This window comes from Epargyreus clarus, unplaced genomic scaffold, assembly GCF_041222505.1.
Source record: "Epargyreus clarus isolate Ecla_fem2 unplaced genomic scaffold, WU_Ecla_fem_2.2 ptg000019l, whole genome shotgun sequence".
In the NCBI taxonomy this organism is placed as follows: domain Eukaryota; kingdom Metazoa; phylum Arthropoda; class Insecta; order Lepidoptera; family Hesperiidae; genus Epargyreus; species Epargyreus clarus.
This window is the reverse complement of record NW_027332227.1, coordinates 1,378,440-1,398,982: the sequence shown is the minus strand read 5'-3', so window position 1 is coordinate 1,398,982 and position 20,543 is coordinate 1,378,440. Positions and strand designations below refer to the sequence as shown.

Sequence of the window (20,543 nt, the reverse complement as noted above, 5' to 3'; positions counted from 1 at the left end):
CGCCCATGGACATCGGTAATCTACCCCAGATAGGTTTAGATATTCCTACCTGAGGTCGGTCACAGATGCACCGCTACCCCTGAGGACTAAGCTGGAACGCCCCCGAAAAGTATTTCTCCCTTACCACACCCTCTAACCCAGAACACCGCAGCGCTTAACGCTGCTGTTATGAGGCAGAAATAGGTGTGGCGGTGGTGCCGCCGGAGACAAACCACAAAGGGTTCTACCACCTTCAAATAATTATAAGCTTTTAGCTTGCCTTTTTGTAAGATTTGGCGGGTCAAATTTTTTATCTGAATTTTAAATCAATTTACCCCAACCGATTGAACTGAAATTAAGCATAAATTTAATTTGTATGACAAAACATGATAAGCTTAGTGATGTCATTCCAAATGCGAAGGCTCTAAGAAAGGCTCTAAGAAAGGCGAAGGTTCTAAGATGACGAAACAATTATTTTTTATACACCCCCAGAAAATCAATTAAAAATAATATTTAAATAGTTGGTTACAGATGTCAAAAAAGTTCTATCTATCAATGTTGATTTGCCGACTTTTCACAATTACTGTAAATAATAATAAGAAATATTCATTTTAATTTTAATAAGTGACCCACTAATTATAAAGACGTAACATTTTATCACTCTTTGCAATAACTAAGCGGCAAATAATATGATTAATACTTATGATATGAAACTTACAATTAATTACAATTAAATAGGTACTTAGTTGAGTTATTCGGAAGGTCTACCCTATCACTTACCAGGTCCTATTTTTTGGAAATACATTTGAACCAGAATACTAACTGTTTTATTATTCTTCTGAACTCTAAATTTCCGTCTCGCGAACAGATATCTAAAGTATTACATTTGATTTACATTAAACTTACTGTCAATTTCATAATAATTACAAATTAAAAAAAAAGGTTGGAAATATAAGGAAAGGAAAGGAAAGGTTTATAAGATTATTTTTTTACAATTCTTACAATTGAGACTAGGTTTATGTACCGTGTAGCATTGTGGGTCCGGCAACAACCGCTTTCTAGGGGAGAAAATCCAGCTGTGGACTAAGGACTGAAGGGCTGTCGGATGATATTACTTATCATACTTGAAATCAAATCAAATCATTATTTTTAATTAAAAATAGGTTCTTTACAGAGCTTTTTTCGAATGTCAATAGAACTACCACCACTTCACAAGGTGTTTCATTATGTAGAAGAAGCGGCGAAAGAATCTTCATAGCATACATCTTTTTAAAAAATATTTTTTTTACAATGGTAAACTTAACCTAATTGTACATGTGGAGCTGGAGCTACTTCAGACCACACCGTTTTACACTTACCTATCCCTACTAACTAAATTGATCTTGTTTAGTCTTGGGCTGTTTGAAGAAGCCGCGAGAAGTTATCACAGGAATACATAATTCTGACGTTTTTATATGGCAATATGTCTCACGTGTCACCATCCATCAGTTTGATATCATCTTGTTAAAACGATCACCTTTAAAATTTAAACTGATACCGTGTTAACAAGAATCTTTACAAATAAGCTTTTAACCTTTATCCATTTGCCAAGCGGTTTATATGTTTTTTTTTTTTGTATAATATTGAAGTGTCAAACGAGTATGCAGCAGCAAACAGTCCACCTGAGGGTAGATACTTTCGCCCATGGGTATCTGTAATCAACCTCAGATAAGATTAGACTCCTACCTGAGATCGGCCACATATTCGCCTCTTTCCCTGGGGACTAAGCTGGAATGCTTTGGAAAAGTATGTCTACCTTACCGCACCCTTCAAACCAGAACCAGCAGGACTTAAGACTGTTGTTATTAGAAGGAAATAGCTGTGGCGATAGTACTGCCGGAGACGAACCATAGAGGGTTCTACCACCGTCAACTTAGTGGTCGCGAATTAACTTTGTATGAATAGTTTAACTTTCAGCAGCTATGTAATAAGAGGTTATCTTGTCCACAGATACTTCGTGAGCACCATACTCCAGTTCCAAATCCACCGGGCCCTCTGCGAGAGGACCGGCCAGTTCATCCCCGGGGACCCCTCCAGGCCACTACACAAATGCGACATTTACAGGAATCCTGAAGCAGGAAGAATTCTCACGTAAGTAGATTTTATAATTTTACCTACTGAAAAATCTTAAGGTGTAAATGTTCCAAATAATAAGACCTAAAAGATAGAATAATAAAAAATAAAAGACCACGATTCAAGAGTAATATATTTCCCACTCTATCCTATTTCTATCCTATCCTATTTCTCAATTAGCTGATGTTGCTTAAATTCATAAATAATCCTTAATAACATCAGCCATTTTGCTCTTACTAATAATATCTTTTAAATTAATGAAGCGATTTCAAATAACGGCTTCAAGAATGCCAATGGGTTGTTTTACACATGAGATATGAAAACAAGTAGGTACACGAGATGCGTACCTACTAAGTATAGCACATAACTTTGACTTGAGATCATGTATTATAGATTGACTAATACACCCTACCTTTTAACTTAATTTTGTAAAAAAAAACAAACCATTTACAGGCGTGTTCAAATAAATTAAAAATAAACCGTTTCGTTTACTTTTATTTATCCAACATGATAACAGATGGCGTTGTACACAATATTTACATTCACCACTTTCCTACACGTAATATAGATTTGACAACGCACATCTATCCATTCCGCGGGACCCTATCATTGCTACATCCGTTCAAACTAAATCTTTACCACTTCAAAATAAGTACTCATAACTAATACCGACAATCGCGGGTTAACAATAAAATTAACGGCCCGCATGATGCCCTTAAGCCAAGTGGACGTTTCCTCTCGTGCAGACAGCAATTGTGCACTGGGCTTTATTTTGTCTTTTTTCTTCACACAATGGATCTCGTCCCGCATTGCAGAAACGATATGACAATGGTAAATTGGTAAATGACAAATATTGGCTAGATAGCAGTCGTGGATAATAGCGAGTAATTGTAAAAACAAAACTGCATAAAAATAGTCTGTCACCAATGATATAATTATAAAAATTACAATCCGATAATTCAGATGAATTCAACGATACATCACATGTTAGAGTATGTCTAGCCGTTTGGCTGCAGGGTGCGCTAAGGAATGTTCGAAAAACATTACCTTCCGAGTCGGCTTCATTTTTGTAAATTTCATTACGATGGTTAATCCTTAGAGGGTGCTAAAATTTCATAGTTTCACTGTGGAGGTCACTGTTGCCCCTATTTCCTCCTATTTTTACTTTATAATACTCGTAGTAGTTAACGCTATGTTTTTGTTTGAAGAGTTTATTTAGTAAGATAAAGATATTACTAATACATTAAGGAGTTGCAAATTAGTCCTCGACATCTCTGTGATCGAGGTTAGATGAAACTCGCATCAAATTTTGAGGTTGATTCGTTGATTATTGCTCCAAAATACATTCTGTGTGCCTAAATGATTTTGATAAAAGTTACTGCAATTGCATGCGAGCATGGCGCAGCGATACCGCCGGATTATATTTGGCCTATGGCCGTAAATATGGCCTTAAGGATTATTATGGTCGAGCGAACATAATAAACCTATGCAACGTGGCTAACCTCAGATAGGACTTAGTACGATTTGGGGTTGATAACAAATGTATATGACAAAGTCCAATGACTTCTTACTATCAGGTGTACTGTATATTGAAGAAGCATGGTAAGTGGCTACCACCGCACATGGACATCTATAGTTAACCCAGGTTACTATCCATGAGGGCGAAGGTAAAACGCCTCGGTTAAGTAAGTCTCCTTTAATGTGGTAAAGGGGCCACTGAGTGACTTGAGGGGGGTGTGCCCCTCAAACCTTACACAGCAGCGTTTAAAACTGCTGTTATTAAGCAGTAATAGGTGTGGCGTCGATGCGTCCGGAGTCAAACCACAAAAGGTTCAAATTATTTAAAAAATACTTATACGTAATTACTTCTCCCACTTAAATTGGAACGTCATACAAAATCATCGTGGATTTAAAAACGTGATTTACAATCATTCGAGTATTCGTTCTCATGGTGCAGGATTTCCTAGTTCTGGTCATTGTGAATGTATAATAACTGTTTTATTACAACTGTCGTGCCACCTAGCGGCCTTGTGGTCCCATTGTTTGAAGCCATTATGCTTATTATCTATGGGGTACCAATTTATGGGGAATATTGAAGTATCAAGGTCGATTGATTGGCAATTTGAATTATTAGACAAAATTATTATGGTATGTTATTACAAAAAGACAGAAGTGTTATATATGAACTCTTTGTGGTTCAACTATGGAGACCCCACAGTCAAACTTATTTGTACCTTAAAGTACCTTAAGCGGTGCCGGGTTCCAGTTTGAAGGGTGTGGTAGGGAAGACATACTTATCCGAGGCGTTCCAACTTGGTCCTCAGGAATAGCAACGTAAGAATCTAATCTTATCTGGGATCTGGGGTTGTTAATAGAACTCCTCTTACCATAAGGTGGACTACATACTTGTTTGTTACCTCAATATAAAAAGAGGGTTATTTTTGTCAACATTGTAGCACAAATTGATATAGCTATCTGGTTTTTTTAATTGACTCATTAATTCAAGTAAATCAATACACGGCTCAATGGATCCCAGATCCCGTACATTTCTCCATCAGAGACTGTCGCCATATTACTTAAGTTAGCCCGTAATCTGATATTTAGTGTTCGAAGCCGACTTCCCCGTTGCGACAACTGGAACGGGTGACGCATTCACGCGAGCGAGTCCACTCGCCGATAGTCGCTGGCGTATTGTTACTTGCATAATACTTGCCGATTACTTGCTCACTTGCGTTTAGAATAAGGTGAGAAATAATAATCGTGCAAGGATATAGCAGCGTGCACAGACCAGTGGCATGTGCGCATGTGCATCGCACATCTTAAATAGTCATTATTAGTGATCATTTACTTTATAAGTAGAGTTTCTTAGACGCTTCTATGCGCGTTTCTTTGAGTTTTCATTATTAAATAGCAATACTTTTAAAACTGTTCTCCAAAAAATCCCGTTCAAATGAAGGCTTTACGAATGAAGTTCCATGAATACAGACCTAGAGACAGAATATAAAATCTTCTTCTAAAGCTTTGCTTTAGAATTGTAACATACATAATACATAAAGGGAAAAGTTAATAGGAAAATATAACATAGTTTAAAATAACAATTTCCTAGACTAATAATGAACCGTTGGTCCATTTCACTTAAGTTTTTATGTATAAACTTATTTCACATAAACACTTTTATATAGATTTCAATGCGCCAGTGTAATAATCAATTTGGTCCGTGACTTCAGTGGCCCTAATTACATGTATACGGGCTGGTGTAGGAAGCGGATTACAACACTTGCAAACAAGCGGGCACAAATATTTATTGTCACAGACTTTTAATAGAATTCTATAGAATTCGTAACGTAAGGAATATTATGTTAAGGCAAATCTTATTTTGAAATGTGTAGCAAAAATAAGAAGGCGTCGAAACTTTTTGTTTTCCGCAACTAATTTTAATGATCCGAAAATTAACATAATTAGTCAGACAGATAATGTTAAGTCAGATAAAAAAAGTATGGCAAACTGGCAAATAGAACAAAAATAATCTTTTAAATAATTTAAAACATTATGCCATAAACATTTAATCTCATGCGGAATTTTCAAATTTAAAAACGGCGGGAACTTAATTGCCGACGTAATAAAGGAATTCCTGAGCATAATTCCCTTTTTAATAATGTAGACTCCTGTTTTAAATTGTGCGTTGTCTAGTATTATTTTTATTGCACTTTAGTACACAATGTACACAAATTTATACATTGCAAGTAGTTTTATGTATTTGAAATGAAATATCTTATATATACATTTCTCGTGTCACAATGTTAGTTACTGTACTCCTCCGAAACGGCTTTACCGATATTCACCTAAATTTATATGCACATTCAGTAGGTCTGAGAATCGGCTACTATCTATTTTTCATACCCCTAAGTGATAAGGGTTGTAATTTATACAGGCTACTGGTGCATTAACAAATCGACAATTACAATAATTATTTTTCTCTAACTAGTACCAAATCGGAACTTTAGTGACAAATACTCATCTACTACATTTGGTAATTCCAGACATTGACACAATTACATAAATAAGAACAATTTTGTATTTAATAATTTTACTCTTTGCATAACGTCTTGAAGTAAATAATTAAAATTCTAACACCTTAGATAATGCGCTTAGTAAAGATTCTATTAGAACACACAGTTCGAGTAACACATAAAATGTACCCCAATTAACCAACTTTATTATTATGTTAATTAAGTATTCAAGCTACATTTTAACTGCCCGTTTAATTCTAGATCTCGTCACAGTTACATAAGTCTAGATGCTAATCTGGTGCACTGCAATCGATACTCTTGACCACTTCTCGATTTTACTATCATAACCCAGAAAGATATACTGTTACGATAATGTTTTCTGTTTATACCCATAATATGGTCTATCGACACTCCCTAATGTATGTACGTACATTAGTACATACATATCAGATACGTATCTACTTATAATTAAGATAATATTCACCGTCACACCTTTCTGCCCCATTTCTGAGCATGGGTCTGTCAAAGTGAGACGGGATTAGACCATAGTCAACCATGTTGGCAAAGTGCGAATTGGTCTTCACACACCTTTGATAAGTTTCCCAGTATCAGTTTTCTCGCGACATTTTCATTCATCATCATCAACAACAACCCATTATTGTCCCACTGCTGGGCATGGGTCTCCTCTCAGGGTTAGTATCAGGGGTCATAGTCCATTTTTTTATAAATCTCTCAGGTATGCAGGTTTCCTCACGATGTTTTCCTTCACCGTTTAGCAAGTGATAATTAATTTTGAACCCCGGACCCCTCGAACTAGAGGCCGAGTTTCTTAACCGCTAGGCTATCACGGCCACATTTTCGCATTTTCATTCACCAAGTGATAATTTAAAGCTGATAGAAACATTTGTGGATATCGGCGTTAGGTACAAAAGCATTATTAAGCCTTATCGTGGTCTGTTAAGTACATACACGATGCGTTCCAACTTAGTCCTTAAAAGAAAATAACGCATTTCTGTTTGATCTCAAGCAGGACCCCAATGCAATTTTCTTCATAAAAATCGAAAATGCGAATATTTCCTTGTTGCTGACAATAATAACCAAATAGATATATGATAATTTCCCGCTACTCACCAAGAGATGGCGCCACGAGTATTCTGAATCACGCTATCGAAGTTTTTTATTTAAATCTTGCATATAAATCCAAACTGAGTCTGTTGGAGCACGAGCGCTCCCTGGGCATGATTAAATAGCCCGGCGGGAGATCACCTTTTACCAAAGATATAAAAAATAGATTTTATGCTTAATAAAAATATTACAAATATATATTCCAACAGTACCTCATATAATTGGCAGCCCTATACAAACGATTTCTTTGAGGCAACTCGTAAGGACATATTTCAGCTAAATATCTGGACTAAAGGCTAATTTTGTCGTGCTTCGAAATAAGTTTGTGCAATGAGAAAGCAGACCTGAATCTAGTTTTGCTAGGAATTATGTAAATCCTATGATTAACAATGTTAATTAATACGCACAGAGATCAAGGAAGTGCACAGCCAAGTAAAGTATTGATATGTCCCTTACATAAGAACCGACAGTATTGTTTTACAGAAGTCCAGTTACATAATTTTCCTAGAAAGGGATTGGTTATAAATGTGGGCATTGTATTATGTGTCAGGCGTAATAAGTAGAACAAGAGATATTCTGTTAATCTGTTTTTATCTCGAAAGCTAAAACCACATGGAATATTGTATTCCACAACCTAACATACAATCTCGATGGTCTAATACAGCGTTTCCCAGCCTTTTTTAGTCCACGGACCCTTAGGAAAAGAAGCACAGTTTTCGCGGACCCCCTTAATAAAATAACAGCAAAAAAACGGATTAGGTATTTATTTTAGTTATTACAGATACAAAAAAATCAAATACAGAAGGTAATTATAACTGTTTATTATGAAAAATATGAAGAAAAATATTTTTCTAATAAAACTGGTTTGCTAATTGTTCGTTTTGCGGCCCTTTTGCATTTAATGAGCGATTTATGTATGGACCAGAGATGACACCGCGGATCCCCAGGGGTCCGCGGACCACAGGTTGGGAAACGCGGGTGTAATACATGTTCCTTTAATATTCAATATTGATTTATTATAATCAGTCCTAGCCATTTTTTGCCTACCAGAATAAGAAATTGGTCAAACTTCCTTGGCAATATGTTAAATTTTGAAATATGGCAGTGATTATATTGGTATTACCGGCGTAATATAATTAAAATTAAGACAAGTATTTTTGTTCTTTTTTTATTTTTAAAGATTCGTGCTATTATCTACGACTTTAGTCAAGTACCGATTTTAGACGTCACACACATACTTTTGCATGTAGTAATTTAATTATAATATACAGAAAATAAAACAGACGTGCCAGGATTTGAACCCTGCACTTCTAACACAAGCAGGCAAAAATTCTTGCTCCAAGCATTCTCACCATTATCATAAGTACAAAAAATATTACTCAATTAGAGACTAATTCTTTGTCCTCATTCCAGTACTAATTGCCCTGCATTCTTCAACTACATCTGTGGACACGCATTAAGCCGTTAAATCAAGCATTATAATAGTACACTTGCGGCCATAATTAGTTACTGTGAAATATATAAACATACCTTTGAACAATTACCCCTGTACATATAATTTTGTGATTGCAGGCTGTAATAAACTAAGATATTAATGGAAACTAAGTAATGTAATTATGAGACACCTGCTTAATTATTGCGGATATTTTTTCTATTATCCATTGAATTGAAGGTGGTAGAACCCTTCATGGGTCGACTCCGGATGCACCACCGCCACAATCATTTCTGACCAATAACAGCAGTGCTACGTGCTGCTGTATTTCGCTTGCAGGGTGTGCCGGAGACATACCGAGGCGTTCCATCTTCGTCCTCAGGCATAGGCATAGAAATCTTATTTATTAATAGATTGATTTCAGATGGGCGGCAGTAACCACTACCAACTAATGGACTGCATTCTAAATAGCTACTATCAAACAACTGCTACTAATCGATAGCTATTAAAATCCTATCAATACTCCTCAATTATAAAATTGAAGTAGAAAACTGTTAACCATAGATCCATGGTTACCCTTGAGGACTCCCTTGTTAAAATGTATCTTCATGTTTATGGTGATATTCAGTCTTATTTTCATCTTCATGTTCACGTTCACATTCATGACGGTCTTCATGTCCATGTTAATGTATTTTTTTTTTAAATTCCAGGCGCATCATGGAGCGAGGGTCATCAGCTCCGTGGTCCCAGATTCTTCAGGAGACTATTGGGGAGGGCAGCCTGAACGGCCTGGCCCTGAGGGACTACTTCAGTCCCTTGGAGGAATGGCTGCGCAGTGAGAACCTCAGGACAGGAGAATATCTAGGCTGGAGCTACGATGGAGATTACTGCAAGTTCAGGTAAATTATTTATTGTTGTGCTATTTTCATATTTTTTAAATTAGTATTCTATTTTTTTTTGTAACTCTTTCTGTGTCCCACTGCTGGACAGTTCTTCCTTATGACTGGGTGAAGTCGAAAAAATCATTCGCCACTTAATGGGTATGCATGCGAGAAGTTATGGATTAGTGTTCAACTATTGTGGTTGTTTTCAAGTCAACGATAAGGCCTAAGGGCTTAGGTGCTATTGTCTCTAATGACAACAGCCAGGACCGTTGTGCTTTTTAAAAAAAAGAAAGGCTATAACACCTACAGTACAAGTACCAGGACAGCATCTTAGCGTAAGAGTTCAAACAAATATCGCGAACGTAAATAAAATTACTTAAAACTTGTTTATTTATCTAAATATAATATTAATTCGATTGAAAATGGCCGAGTGGTGATGGCGTCATACTGACGGAAGCTCCCTTTTGTGTACTTTGGAAGTTCAGTTGGAATTATGCCATTAGCGGTGACTAGGGTAGATTGTGTGCATTCAGTGGCTTACATACTCGTAAGATGAAATATTTACGCTTTAATTTTTCTGTTCACAGTATTGAAACAGCTGGTCTCCAAGTATATGGTGGTTTCTACAATGCAGCCGTGAAGAACTATGACATCACCAGCTTCTTGGTACTTCTGTTTGCTTCTGCGTTCACAACTGTCGCTGGGTTGCGCTGGAGATAAAACCTGTACAGAGTTCTGTTACACTAGAAACATATCATTGTGCCGAGTTTTTTTCCCTTTCCTTTATGTTTTGTTATCTATCGGCCTAACATACAAACCATTAAAGTTTATTCGTATGGCGCTAAGACCTTATTGGTACTGCTACAAACTTAGATGGTAGAGCCCTTTGTAATCAACTCCCTTGATCTTCTATAAAAGGTTGCATGTTACACATATATTTTCCATGTATCAACTCGTCATTAAAATATGATCATATTTTCATGAGGTGTATGAAAGAATTGAATTTCATACAGCATACTTTAAAACAATAATATGTTTCTAGTAGAATATTGTAAGATAACTTGAATTTCATGTTAACACCATAAGTTATATTGTTTGTAACTATAATAATATTTAGAGAGTTATATGATTGTAATTTTTATACTTTTAATAAACGTATGATATCTTTTTAAGGTCTGTTAAAATTAAATTGTACTTAAAAGTTGGGAAATATGCAAACACAATGAATTTCATAATGTATTTTAAATAACATTAGTTTAGATCTCATCACAATTTTTTAATGATAATATTATCATACCACTATTGTGTTTTATAATATTTACCTATTGTAAAAATATGTGTACTTATCAACAGGGTTAATATTATTTTATTTTTTGTAAAATTGAATCCGATAATTTTCTATGTAGGAACGGGGTATTTTAAAGCACTATATCGATGCCCCTTATTTAAACCAAATAGGGTCGATGTATATGAATTTATGCCCTAAAACTCTTGAGAAATAAGCCCTAAGCAAGAATACAACATTTTTTTATTCATTTTCTCTGTTAATACAATACACCTATCCAATTTTCTTTTATAATTGCAATAATATGTAAGGATGTATGTATAAGAATATTGTACATAGTGCTAAAACAATATTTGTATTACCAATGTGATAACATGATTAAAAATTAAAAAAATCACACATGTTTTTATTTCAAAAAGAGTTATCGATTTTTCTTGAACAGAAATATATTATTTTCATTGTCTTGATACATTTACCAGACAATTTGGTAATATATGTTTGGGTAAATGGAGTAATTCATTATTATTATTAGTTCAATGCAAACTCTTGAGAGACATTCAATAAAAGAGCTCTCAAATTTTAATGCACCTGTTTCGTTAAGAGATGGCGCTGTTACGCTGAACCTCAATATAACATTTTATAAAAAAAATTAACAAAATTCTTTAGAAGCTCCAAGATGAGACGAATTGAGCACGATCACTTTGATCATGACATTACATAATGACATTATTGAATATTGAAATATATATCTATAATGGCTGCTATTCACATAGCTAGTTTGCAACTTGTTAATTAAGTTTTTGTCTCTTTATAAATAACTATTCGATACGATGATATAAAAGATCCTTTAAATTTTAACAGTTAAATATCATCAAGTTTAATATAATGCTTAAGCAAAGAAGTTATTTAACGGTACACGATGCGGGCTCAGTTAAGTTATTACAATTGAATTAGGCGCGTGTCTGGCGGCGGGATTGGGGCAATTTGCCCAGCATTCCACAGGAGCTCATTGAGTTGAATAATGGATAAATTATGGCATTATCATCGTGACGAGGTAACAAAGAAAGATGTAAGTTTTAAACTAACGTCGCCCTATTTTTAAGGGACACGCGCCCACATGTGCCTATTTGGTTTATTATTGACCCATTTTTTATTTATAGAAGTAGCCAACTATCATATTTAATGGAAGTGGCTACTGAAGCCTATGGACATATATATTCAACCCCAGTTAGGATTGAAGAATCCTCCATGAAAGAAGGAAGCTTAGTGCTATGTTAGTCCTGAGGACTAATTTGCAACGCCTCTTAAATATTAGTGCCTTGCAAAATCTTTCGAACCAGATAGCAGAATCTCTTAATATTGATGTAATAATAAGGCAAAAATAGATAAGATTTCAATTGTGCGTTATTATTATTCTTGTTAAAATTTACTAAAAAGTTATTCTACTAACGTCCATTACTACAATTTTTATTATAGACGTATTTTCAAGTTATTCTACTGTTAAAAATAGCACTATTTATTACACAGGAGTACCAGGGGAACATGTTCGAGTAGGAGTATAAGCAAATACCTCGAACGAGGAAAACGTCTGAGTGGCGATGGCGTCACACTGACGGGAGCTCCCTTCTGTGTACTTTACTATAACAAACTATTAAAGGGACCGCTTCCCGAGGGATAACGATTGTATGTAACTAGTCTTGTATAATAATAATATTCATAGATTCGGTATAGGGGCAATGACAGCCCAGTGGGATAAATTTCGTTTTGTCATGTTAGAGATTAGTTATTTAGATTCAGGCCTCTCTAACTTACCGAACTTTAATGCGCTTGAAGATTTAATTGAGAGTTCTCTAAAAGTTCTTAAGATTGTGTGAAATCAATTTATCCGCACTTGGCAAACGTACTGGGCTGTAACCTAAAATCTTCTTGTTCTAAGAGACAACGTGCCCAGCAGTGATATAGTAATGAATTGATGATGAAATGAACAGTAGTTCTTAAAAGACAGAAGTAGCGATAGAGCCTGCAGTTCAATCTTATGGTAAGTGTTTCCTTTATGAATAACAGAAAACTTGTATTTTTTTAAGGTTTTTTGCTTTTATTATAATTACCCTTTATTTTGCTGCGCAGACACGAGCCATACCTGTCAAAATAATGAAAAGAAAAGTATGATTTTTCAGACACATTCAGGTCTGTAGATATAAGTGGGGCCTAATGCGTGTTCTAGTTCCAAAGGAAAGCAAAATAGGACCTCAAGGCTTAGCAAAGCATTGCGTCATTTTGAAAAGCAAAGGAGCAACGTGTGAGGTAACACGTGGAAGTAGGTTAGTGGAAGTGATTTTTGCAGCTTCTTCAAGCTCCACGTGTTTTAGGTCAACGAGGGCTCCTTCTAGAGGTCCTTTTGTACCTCACACTTTCAGACTTAAAAGGCTGACGTATGGCGCTTTTGTACATTTTTTGCCTATTGGATTTTTGTTGATTTTTTTGCTGGTTTATGCTCCGATCTAAGCCTTCGACTTTTTTTTATAAAACTTCTAGGTACTATATTATCTTTAGATAGTAATTTTGAAAATAAAGTCTTAAAATTGGTTCAGTATTTTTTTCGTGATACTTAAACAAGCAGTAGTATAATGTAATACAGTACTATAAAGTAGTAAAACTATTATTGATATAGAAATAAATAGATAAATTATAGACATTTTTCTTTAATATTACTTGTGTGCCTACTTAAATCTTCAAAAGAACTGTACGTGCTTAATATTTAATAATCAATCTTATAAAGTGTTGTATTTATTCCGTTGCAAAAGATGTCAAAAAAATCTTAATGTTACAGAACCCCTATCGATAAACTATCTCATACATTTAATATCACTTAACAAACAGTATAAAATAACCGTTTTAATATCGTCATGAATGAAGGAACACTTCATATAAGTGGATGCACTTTTAAAGTAAACATTCATATTGGATCCAGCGCGCCACCGCGTCGCCTCATTATTGAATCACTACCCTACTAACTAGCGTGACCATTTGTATTGTCATCATACGAGTAGGATACATGCGGAATATTGTGGAAAAATACTTATTAAAATTTCAATAGTTTGCTGACATGGGGCTCTTGAAAGGTGCAAAAGAACTCTTCTTTAACGCCGGCGGTGAATTGGCGACTCTCCTGATATTGTGATGATTATTAGTATTAGTAGGTAATAAATTATTACCTGATGATTATTACTAATAATCATCACGTAATAATTTATTACCTCTGATGCAAAAAAAGACAAAATGAGCACGTTTCTTTTTTCCTTTTCTTTTTATAATACAGAAAGTAGCCTTCTACTTGTAATCCTTCTACTGTTAAGTGGATACTGCCGTCCATGGACATTTATAATAAACCCTAGGTAAGATAAAATTCCTACCTAAGGCCAGTCATAGATGCGTTGCTACCTCTGAGAAATCCCTACGTTAGAACGTCTCCTTTACCAAAAGTAAGATTTTTGCAGTTACATGCAAAAATTGCATATTTTTCTTTCCTTATTGCCGAATAGACAGACGGTCAGAAATCGGAAATGTCCCTTCTAGAGTGGAATATGTGGTCACATTGATTATAATGGACCAATGTCACTCCGGTATACAGAAATAAACCCTATTATAAGAACGGCAACGTTGAAGCGATATAGTTTGCGGACACAATAACACATATAATCTCCTACTAGAACTGCTTTCCTGGTACTCCTCTCTGCTAGGAATATATGTATGTTATCTTTATAGGCTTTTATTTTTTTACTAAGTTGTTAGTAATGGGTGAAATTTTTTAAGTTGCTTCATTAAACATGAGCTTAAGTAATAAGTTAAGGAAGAGTGTAACTTTAATGACATACGTTGTACATAGAATTGCCTCAATTAAGCAATATAGTTTCGTCCTGTTTAGGTTTGTTAGATTCATCTCCATAAATACCATTAAGTTTAACATAAATGTTTTAAGAAAAATACAAAATTTCTTGCTTGTCTGATATAAAACGAACGTTTAAAACTCATTAGTAGTGCTTAACGAACTGAGATTTTAATAGCAAGAGCATAAAAGGCATGTATTTATGAAAAGCTTACCGACGTGGTAAAAATAGAACATATCTACGATAGGATGGTGAGGTCTGGGAGGTTCTGCGAAAATATCAACCATCGGCCAAAAAAATACAGTCGAATAGAGAACCGCCCCAGTTTTTTGAAGTCGATTAAAAATTGACATCTTTTTTAGTACTTCATTTACGAAAATATGTCTTAAGGAGGGTTATCAAAATTACAGTGTTTCGAATTTAAATCCGATTTTAATATCAATCGGCATACTATGTATTAGAATAATACTTAACCGTATTAGTATAATACTTTATTAGTGTAGTTTTAGCTTAATTTTATCACAGGTAGAGGCAATTGTCCATTGCTTAGACAAATTTTGCTTGCAGCTAAAGCATCTTTTTTGATTTGCAATAGTTCTAAAATCTAAACATTATTAAGCGCGGTCTCGACATTCATTATTCTGTTAGTTAACCAACCAAGTCGGTACCAACGCCTGTTTTTGCCTAATAGCATATAATTTGTAAGTGTGTTTAAAAATTGAGATGTTTATGCCTAGATTTTTTTTATTTATAAAAAAACTATATAAAACTATTTTAAACTATAACTTTTTCGAAAAAAAAACTATATAACACAAATCTTTTCTTTTTAATACGCTTTTATTAGCTTCAGACGTATGTATGTTGGTATGTTAGTATGTAACGGAATCTTTGAACATGATTTTAACCCCCTTCAAAACGTCGGATTAACTCGAAATTTGGCATACTTATTAAGGACCGATGACAATTCAATATTTTAAACATTCTGAACCGTTATCCTTACTAGAATAATCAGGATCAGCGATTTTTGTTTTCCTGAGACCCGGAAGGTCTGCGTTAAGACCAATAAAGGAATCTACCAGGCGCGCCGATCACCTAACCTAACCTAACCTGACCTGACCTGACCTGACCTAACCTGACCTGACCTGACCTGACCTGACCTGACCTGACCTGACCTGACCTGACCTGACCTGACCTGACCTGACCTGACCTGACCTGATCTGACCTCAACTTCGACGCGTCCGTTGTTAATAGCATCATGAAGCGGTGTCTCATCATCCTTATTCATTCAGCACTTCAACATCTGCACCTTCCTTTAACAAGATTTCCACTATTTCATTGTTCCCATTTCTTGCTGCCAAATGTAAAGGCATATATGATTTCAGCTCATCGTCATAGTCACAACTTATATTATTAACTCGAGCTGTAAAATTAATTAAACTACTAACAGTTTTAAAATCTCTGCAGGCAGCATTATTTTTGGTTTTTAAGATATTATCAAAATGATAATCCTTCTGCTCAGTATCTATCAATAAAATATTTATAACTATTGACACCATGCACCCCACGCTTTTTTTACAAAAAAAAATATTTTTATCTTATTTACACTATTCTTAATTCAAATTTAAAAAAAAATATTTTCTATTTTTTAGTTGGATTTTCTATAAAAAGTGTATTTTTTTAGTTTTTTTAAACTATTATTTATTTTATTAGATTTTAGATCGTATTTAGGTAAATAATTAACTCAATAGTTTGTTTCTAGATACAGTCTATCAGTCGTTTTGAGTAAAGATAATTAAACTGAGATTACTTAACAAATCCAGCTGAACTAAATATAGTGTTATATATAAAATAACATCAAACTGAATGTATCAAATTAATCCAGGGCTTAATGGCTGTCGCTTCGTCCAAAGCCTGGGCTTACAATGTCCCCGAGGGATGGAATCGCGTTGAAATAACGTTAATTATAGCTTTTTATTGAAATGGATGTTATTTACAATTTCGAGATATGTATTACGAAAATACGTTTAATGTTTTCTAAGTATAATCATTATTAATTATTTGTTTTCTTTTGTGTCCTTCCTCGATAACTTTTTACTTTAGTACCCATGTAATTGAAGTACATAGACTGATTAATATATGGATCCTAATTATATGGATTGGGGCCATATTGGGGTGCAATTCATCCAAGCATCTTAAACATACTCTGTCGTTCAAACTTAACATACCTGTAGGTATACAAAATTTCAACTCAATCAGTTGATTAATTGGTATAAATTCAGATGCAATTTGACCCGCACAAACATACTAATAAAACAAATAACAAAAATATAAAAACTTGAAAAATCTTTTTAATCATGCAAGTCAAATTTCATATTATTTACCGCTGTTTGCGTTCCTTTTACTGTATGCCTCTAAGGAAAACCTTTATTTTGGTTTTCCTCGTACAATAATAAAGTAATACTAAAGTAGTAACCAATAAAGTAATAAAAGGTAAGAGAAGATTCGCCAACCCTATACAGATGGCTTAAAGTATCCCCCAAGGGTTGACGTGAGGCAAGGTGTTACGCAAGCCTCTTACTTGATTACACTTTCTAAGTATCTATAAAACCCTTTCTATATTAAACTTTTACTATAAAATAATATCAGAATAGAACTCTCTTTACTTTTATACTTCTTGTGAAACTCTTTTATGTTTATCTACAAAAAGTTTTGAAAGTTTTTGTTACTGAGAACTTAATGTTCAATGGTCATACTGCCCAAGGGTACCACCAAGTTTTATATTTGTTCTACATTAACCATTATGGTGATAATTAGAAATTAATTATCACTTGCTAAACGGTGAAGGAAAAACATCGTGAGGAAACCTGTTCACATGAGAGATTTATAAAAAAATCTCAAATGTATGTGTAGTCTACCAACACGCACTTGGCCAGCGCGGTGGACTATGGCCTAATCCTTCTCGTTATGAGGAGACCCGTGCCCGGCAGTGGGGCAGTAATGGGTTGATGATGATGAACCATTATGGCGTTGTTACCACTGAGGACTGACAATAACTTAAAACGTTCTTAATCATGACTGTATTATCATGTAGGCATGGTACAGTTTTATAGGTAAAAGCAGAGCGCCATTAAAATGAAAGCAATACACATGCGCAGTTAAAATATTGTGAGTTATATTAACTCCAAAAACATTGCCAACATCATTAAAATTGTATTTATATTTTTTTTATTTAATAAAAATAAACTTGTCTACACATTTCTACTACTTGACTGATTAACTTATTGTTACATATCAAACTATGCTTTAATATGTTACTAACGTATATTGTAGGTGTTTGTCTAGCAAACTAAAAACAAAATAAATAGACAATCGAACGGAATGGAAGCCATACCATACCATTTTAACACACAGAAGATTACGGGTACCGTCTACCTAGCCATCTTAATGATAAATTTACATTTCTGTTCTGTTCTTTGTATACCAAAGGGAATATTTCATTTGTTGCAGTTATTCAGTTAAGAAGAGAACGCTACAATACGTACAATGAAGTCCTTTGTCCACTTCCTGTCACTTAATTATTGAATCATAAAGTTCAGTGTCCGGGCAACAGGCGAAATTTCGTCGGTGATAACAGCTGTTTCATTCTGAAGGCTACAGGCTGAAATTTACCAGCATTTGAACTTACGCCCAATTATTATTTTTTTCTAAGAAAATTGATAAATATCATACTTTGTTCAAAATAGTTACTTGATTGAGTAACGAATACTAGTCACTTGAATATTGCTTTTGATAAGTTTTAGGTACTTAGAAATATTTCTGAGGTTACATAGTTATCTCAAGAATTATTCGTTCACATTAGGCCTCATATCATCTTTTGCGGGTTAAGTCATATATCTAAAGACGCCCTAACTTAATCCTCCGTAATAGGTACCCATCTAACGATCAAAATTAAATTTCACAGCTATATAAGTTTTGATTTTTTCCATGTAAAAAAAATGGAAAAAAGCAAAACTTTAATTATCACTTTGGTTTGATCGTAGTAAACATAACTTAATGATATTATTATGTCCACGTAAGCTTAAAAAAGTAATGTAAAAAGTGATAAAAAAGCTACAAATTATTTCAATTAATTACTGAAATAACTGAATAATAATAAATTGTTACTTACTTTGAATAAGTTTGCATTAAATATTAGGTAGCCGACGGCACCTTTTACCTACCTCTTTAGAAGGCATGATAAGGCGTATGATGATACGAACTTTTTTAATAACCGTTCAAACTTTACTCACTTTGCCCTTCAAACCCTAGTTTGGTATTTTATGATCAATCAAACGGACAGAGATAATAATAATGAACTTCGCCCTAAAACTTTCATATCAAAGTCTTTCAAAGGATTTGTAAGAGCGACTTTAGAAACTTTTATTTGCTCAATCAAAGTTTCGTAATTAAATTCAATTAGTTTGGTTTTATTTAATTTTTATTAAATTTCGGACTATTCTTTGTATGAAGGTCTAGATTTTATCTCTTGAGTGTCTAAGAGATAGAGTCAGATTAAACTCAACTGTTGGTTAATTTCAGAAAACTCGTTAAATTATAGATAAAATCTAGCTTATCACGTTATCATGAAAGTTAATGTATGAGTACCTAATGTGAACAGAACCTGCTCTTGTCAATAAGTGTAAACAGCATCATTTGTCAGTTGACGAACGATAAAACTTAGGACCGACCTCATGAGCACGGGCCCTTAATTTTCATAAATATGTAATCAACTATCAATAATGAGAGAGTTATAGGGATTTACATATGTTTTATAACTTGACCATGTTTTCTTCAAACTATTCCACAATTAAAATTCCTAAATTCCTTTTATTAATGAAAAACTAGACCTACTTAATAGTCTGCTTAAAATTCCTATACGGGTTCTGTATAACTTAACTATTTAAGTTAAACAGAACTAATAAAAACGTAGCAGGCATATTCTTGCATTCCAAACCGGTTTCCAAACAAAAATAGATAAGGCTATTAGAATACAAACGTTTAGCTATGAAGTTGGGGTGGTTTTTTAAGCGGTCCTCTTTCCAAGAAGGCGTCGCTATGGTAACCATGTGTTTTGCTTTCCAGCCCTTCAAAGTAGCTTGATTCGCATATCTTTTGTCCGAGTAAATATGGAGTTCCTTATGAACTTTAAATACGTCGTCCAATAAAAATACAGTTCATAATATAGTTATATATTATAAACGTGGCTTCCCATGGTCCGCTATACTGCGGGTTATTCACAGCCGTTGATCATGAACACTCACGGACTCCACCAAGGCTCTACCATGAGATCAGAATCTATCCAAAAGATGGATTTAGAAGAGATCACACTTTGAAGTTACCCAGTTGCATGGATACAACGCACCGTCGCATCCATGATTTCTCTAAACTGCAGTCTTCCGTAATATTACAAACTGTGGGAAGCCACCACAATAACACAACTGTAAAAAACAGACTCCATCATGAAACATTACACGTTTGGTATTAGCAAACTAAAACCACATTTTAATTAACAAAGTTTAGATTTATCCTCTCGAAATCTCGTTAGTAAGCAACAGTTATCTCCACTTTTCTAAATATAGAAAATCGATACTGCGCATGACTGTTGCCGCACTCTCTAACATATAGATTTCTAGGGAGCATTCATATGTAATGACACACTATTTTTAAATTGGAGGTAGTGAATACACCTAACTGCCAACGCACGACCAGAGTAACCAGGTTTTGATGTGATAAAACCGAAGTTCGTTGGACCGCCATTAAAAAATGTCTTCGGAGACACAATCACCACTT

General features: G+C 34.4%; 1 protein-coding gene across 1 annotated transcript in view; it reads left to right on the top strand.

The window, feature by feature from the left end:
* Ance-3 (angiotensin-converting enzyme Ance-3) overlaps window positions 1-10,490 on the top strand; it is a 198,458-nt gene extending 187,968 nt beyond the window's left edge. Inside the window, exons 10-12 of the mRNA XM_073083853.1 lie at window positions 1,969-2,109; window positions 9,369-9,557; window positions 10,130-10,490. Coding sequence (XP_072939954.1) covers window positions 1,969-2,109; window positions 9,369-9,557; window positions 10,130-10,262 — 463 coding nt within the window. The 3' untranslated portion in view covers window positions 10,263-10,490. The remainder of the gene's footprint in view (window positions 1-1,968; window positions 2,110-9,368; window positions 9,558-10,129) is intronic.
* The last annotated feature ends 10,053 nt before the right edge of the window (window positions 10,491-20,543 follow it).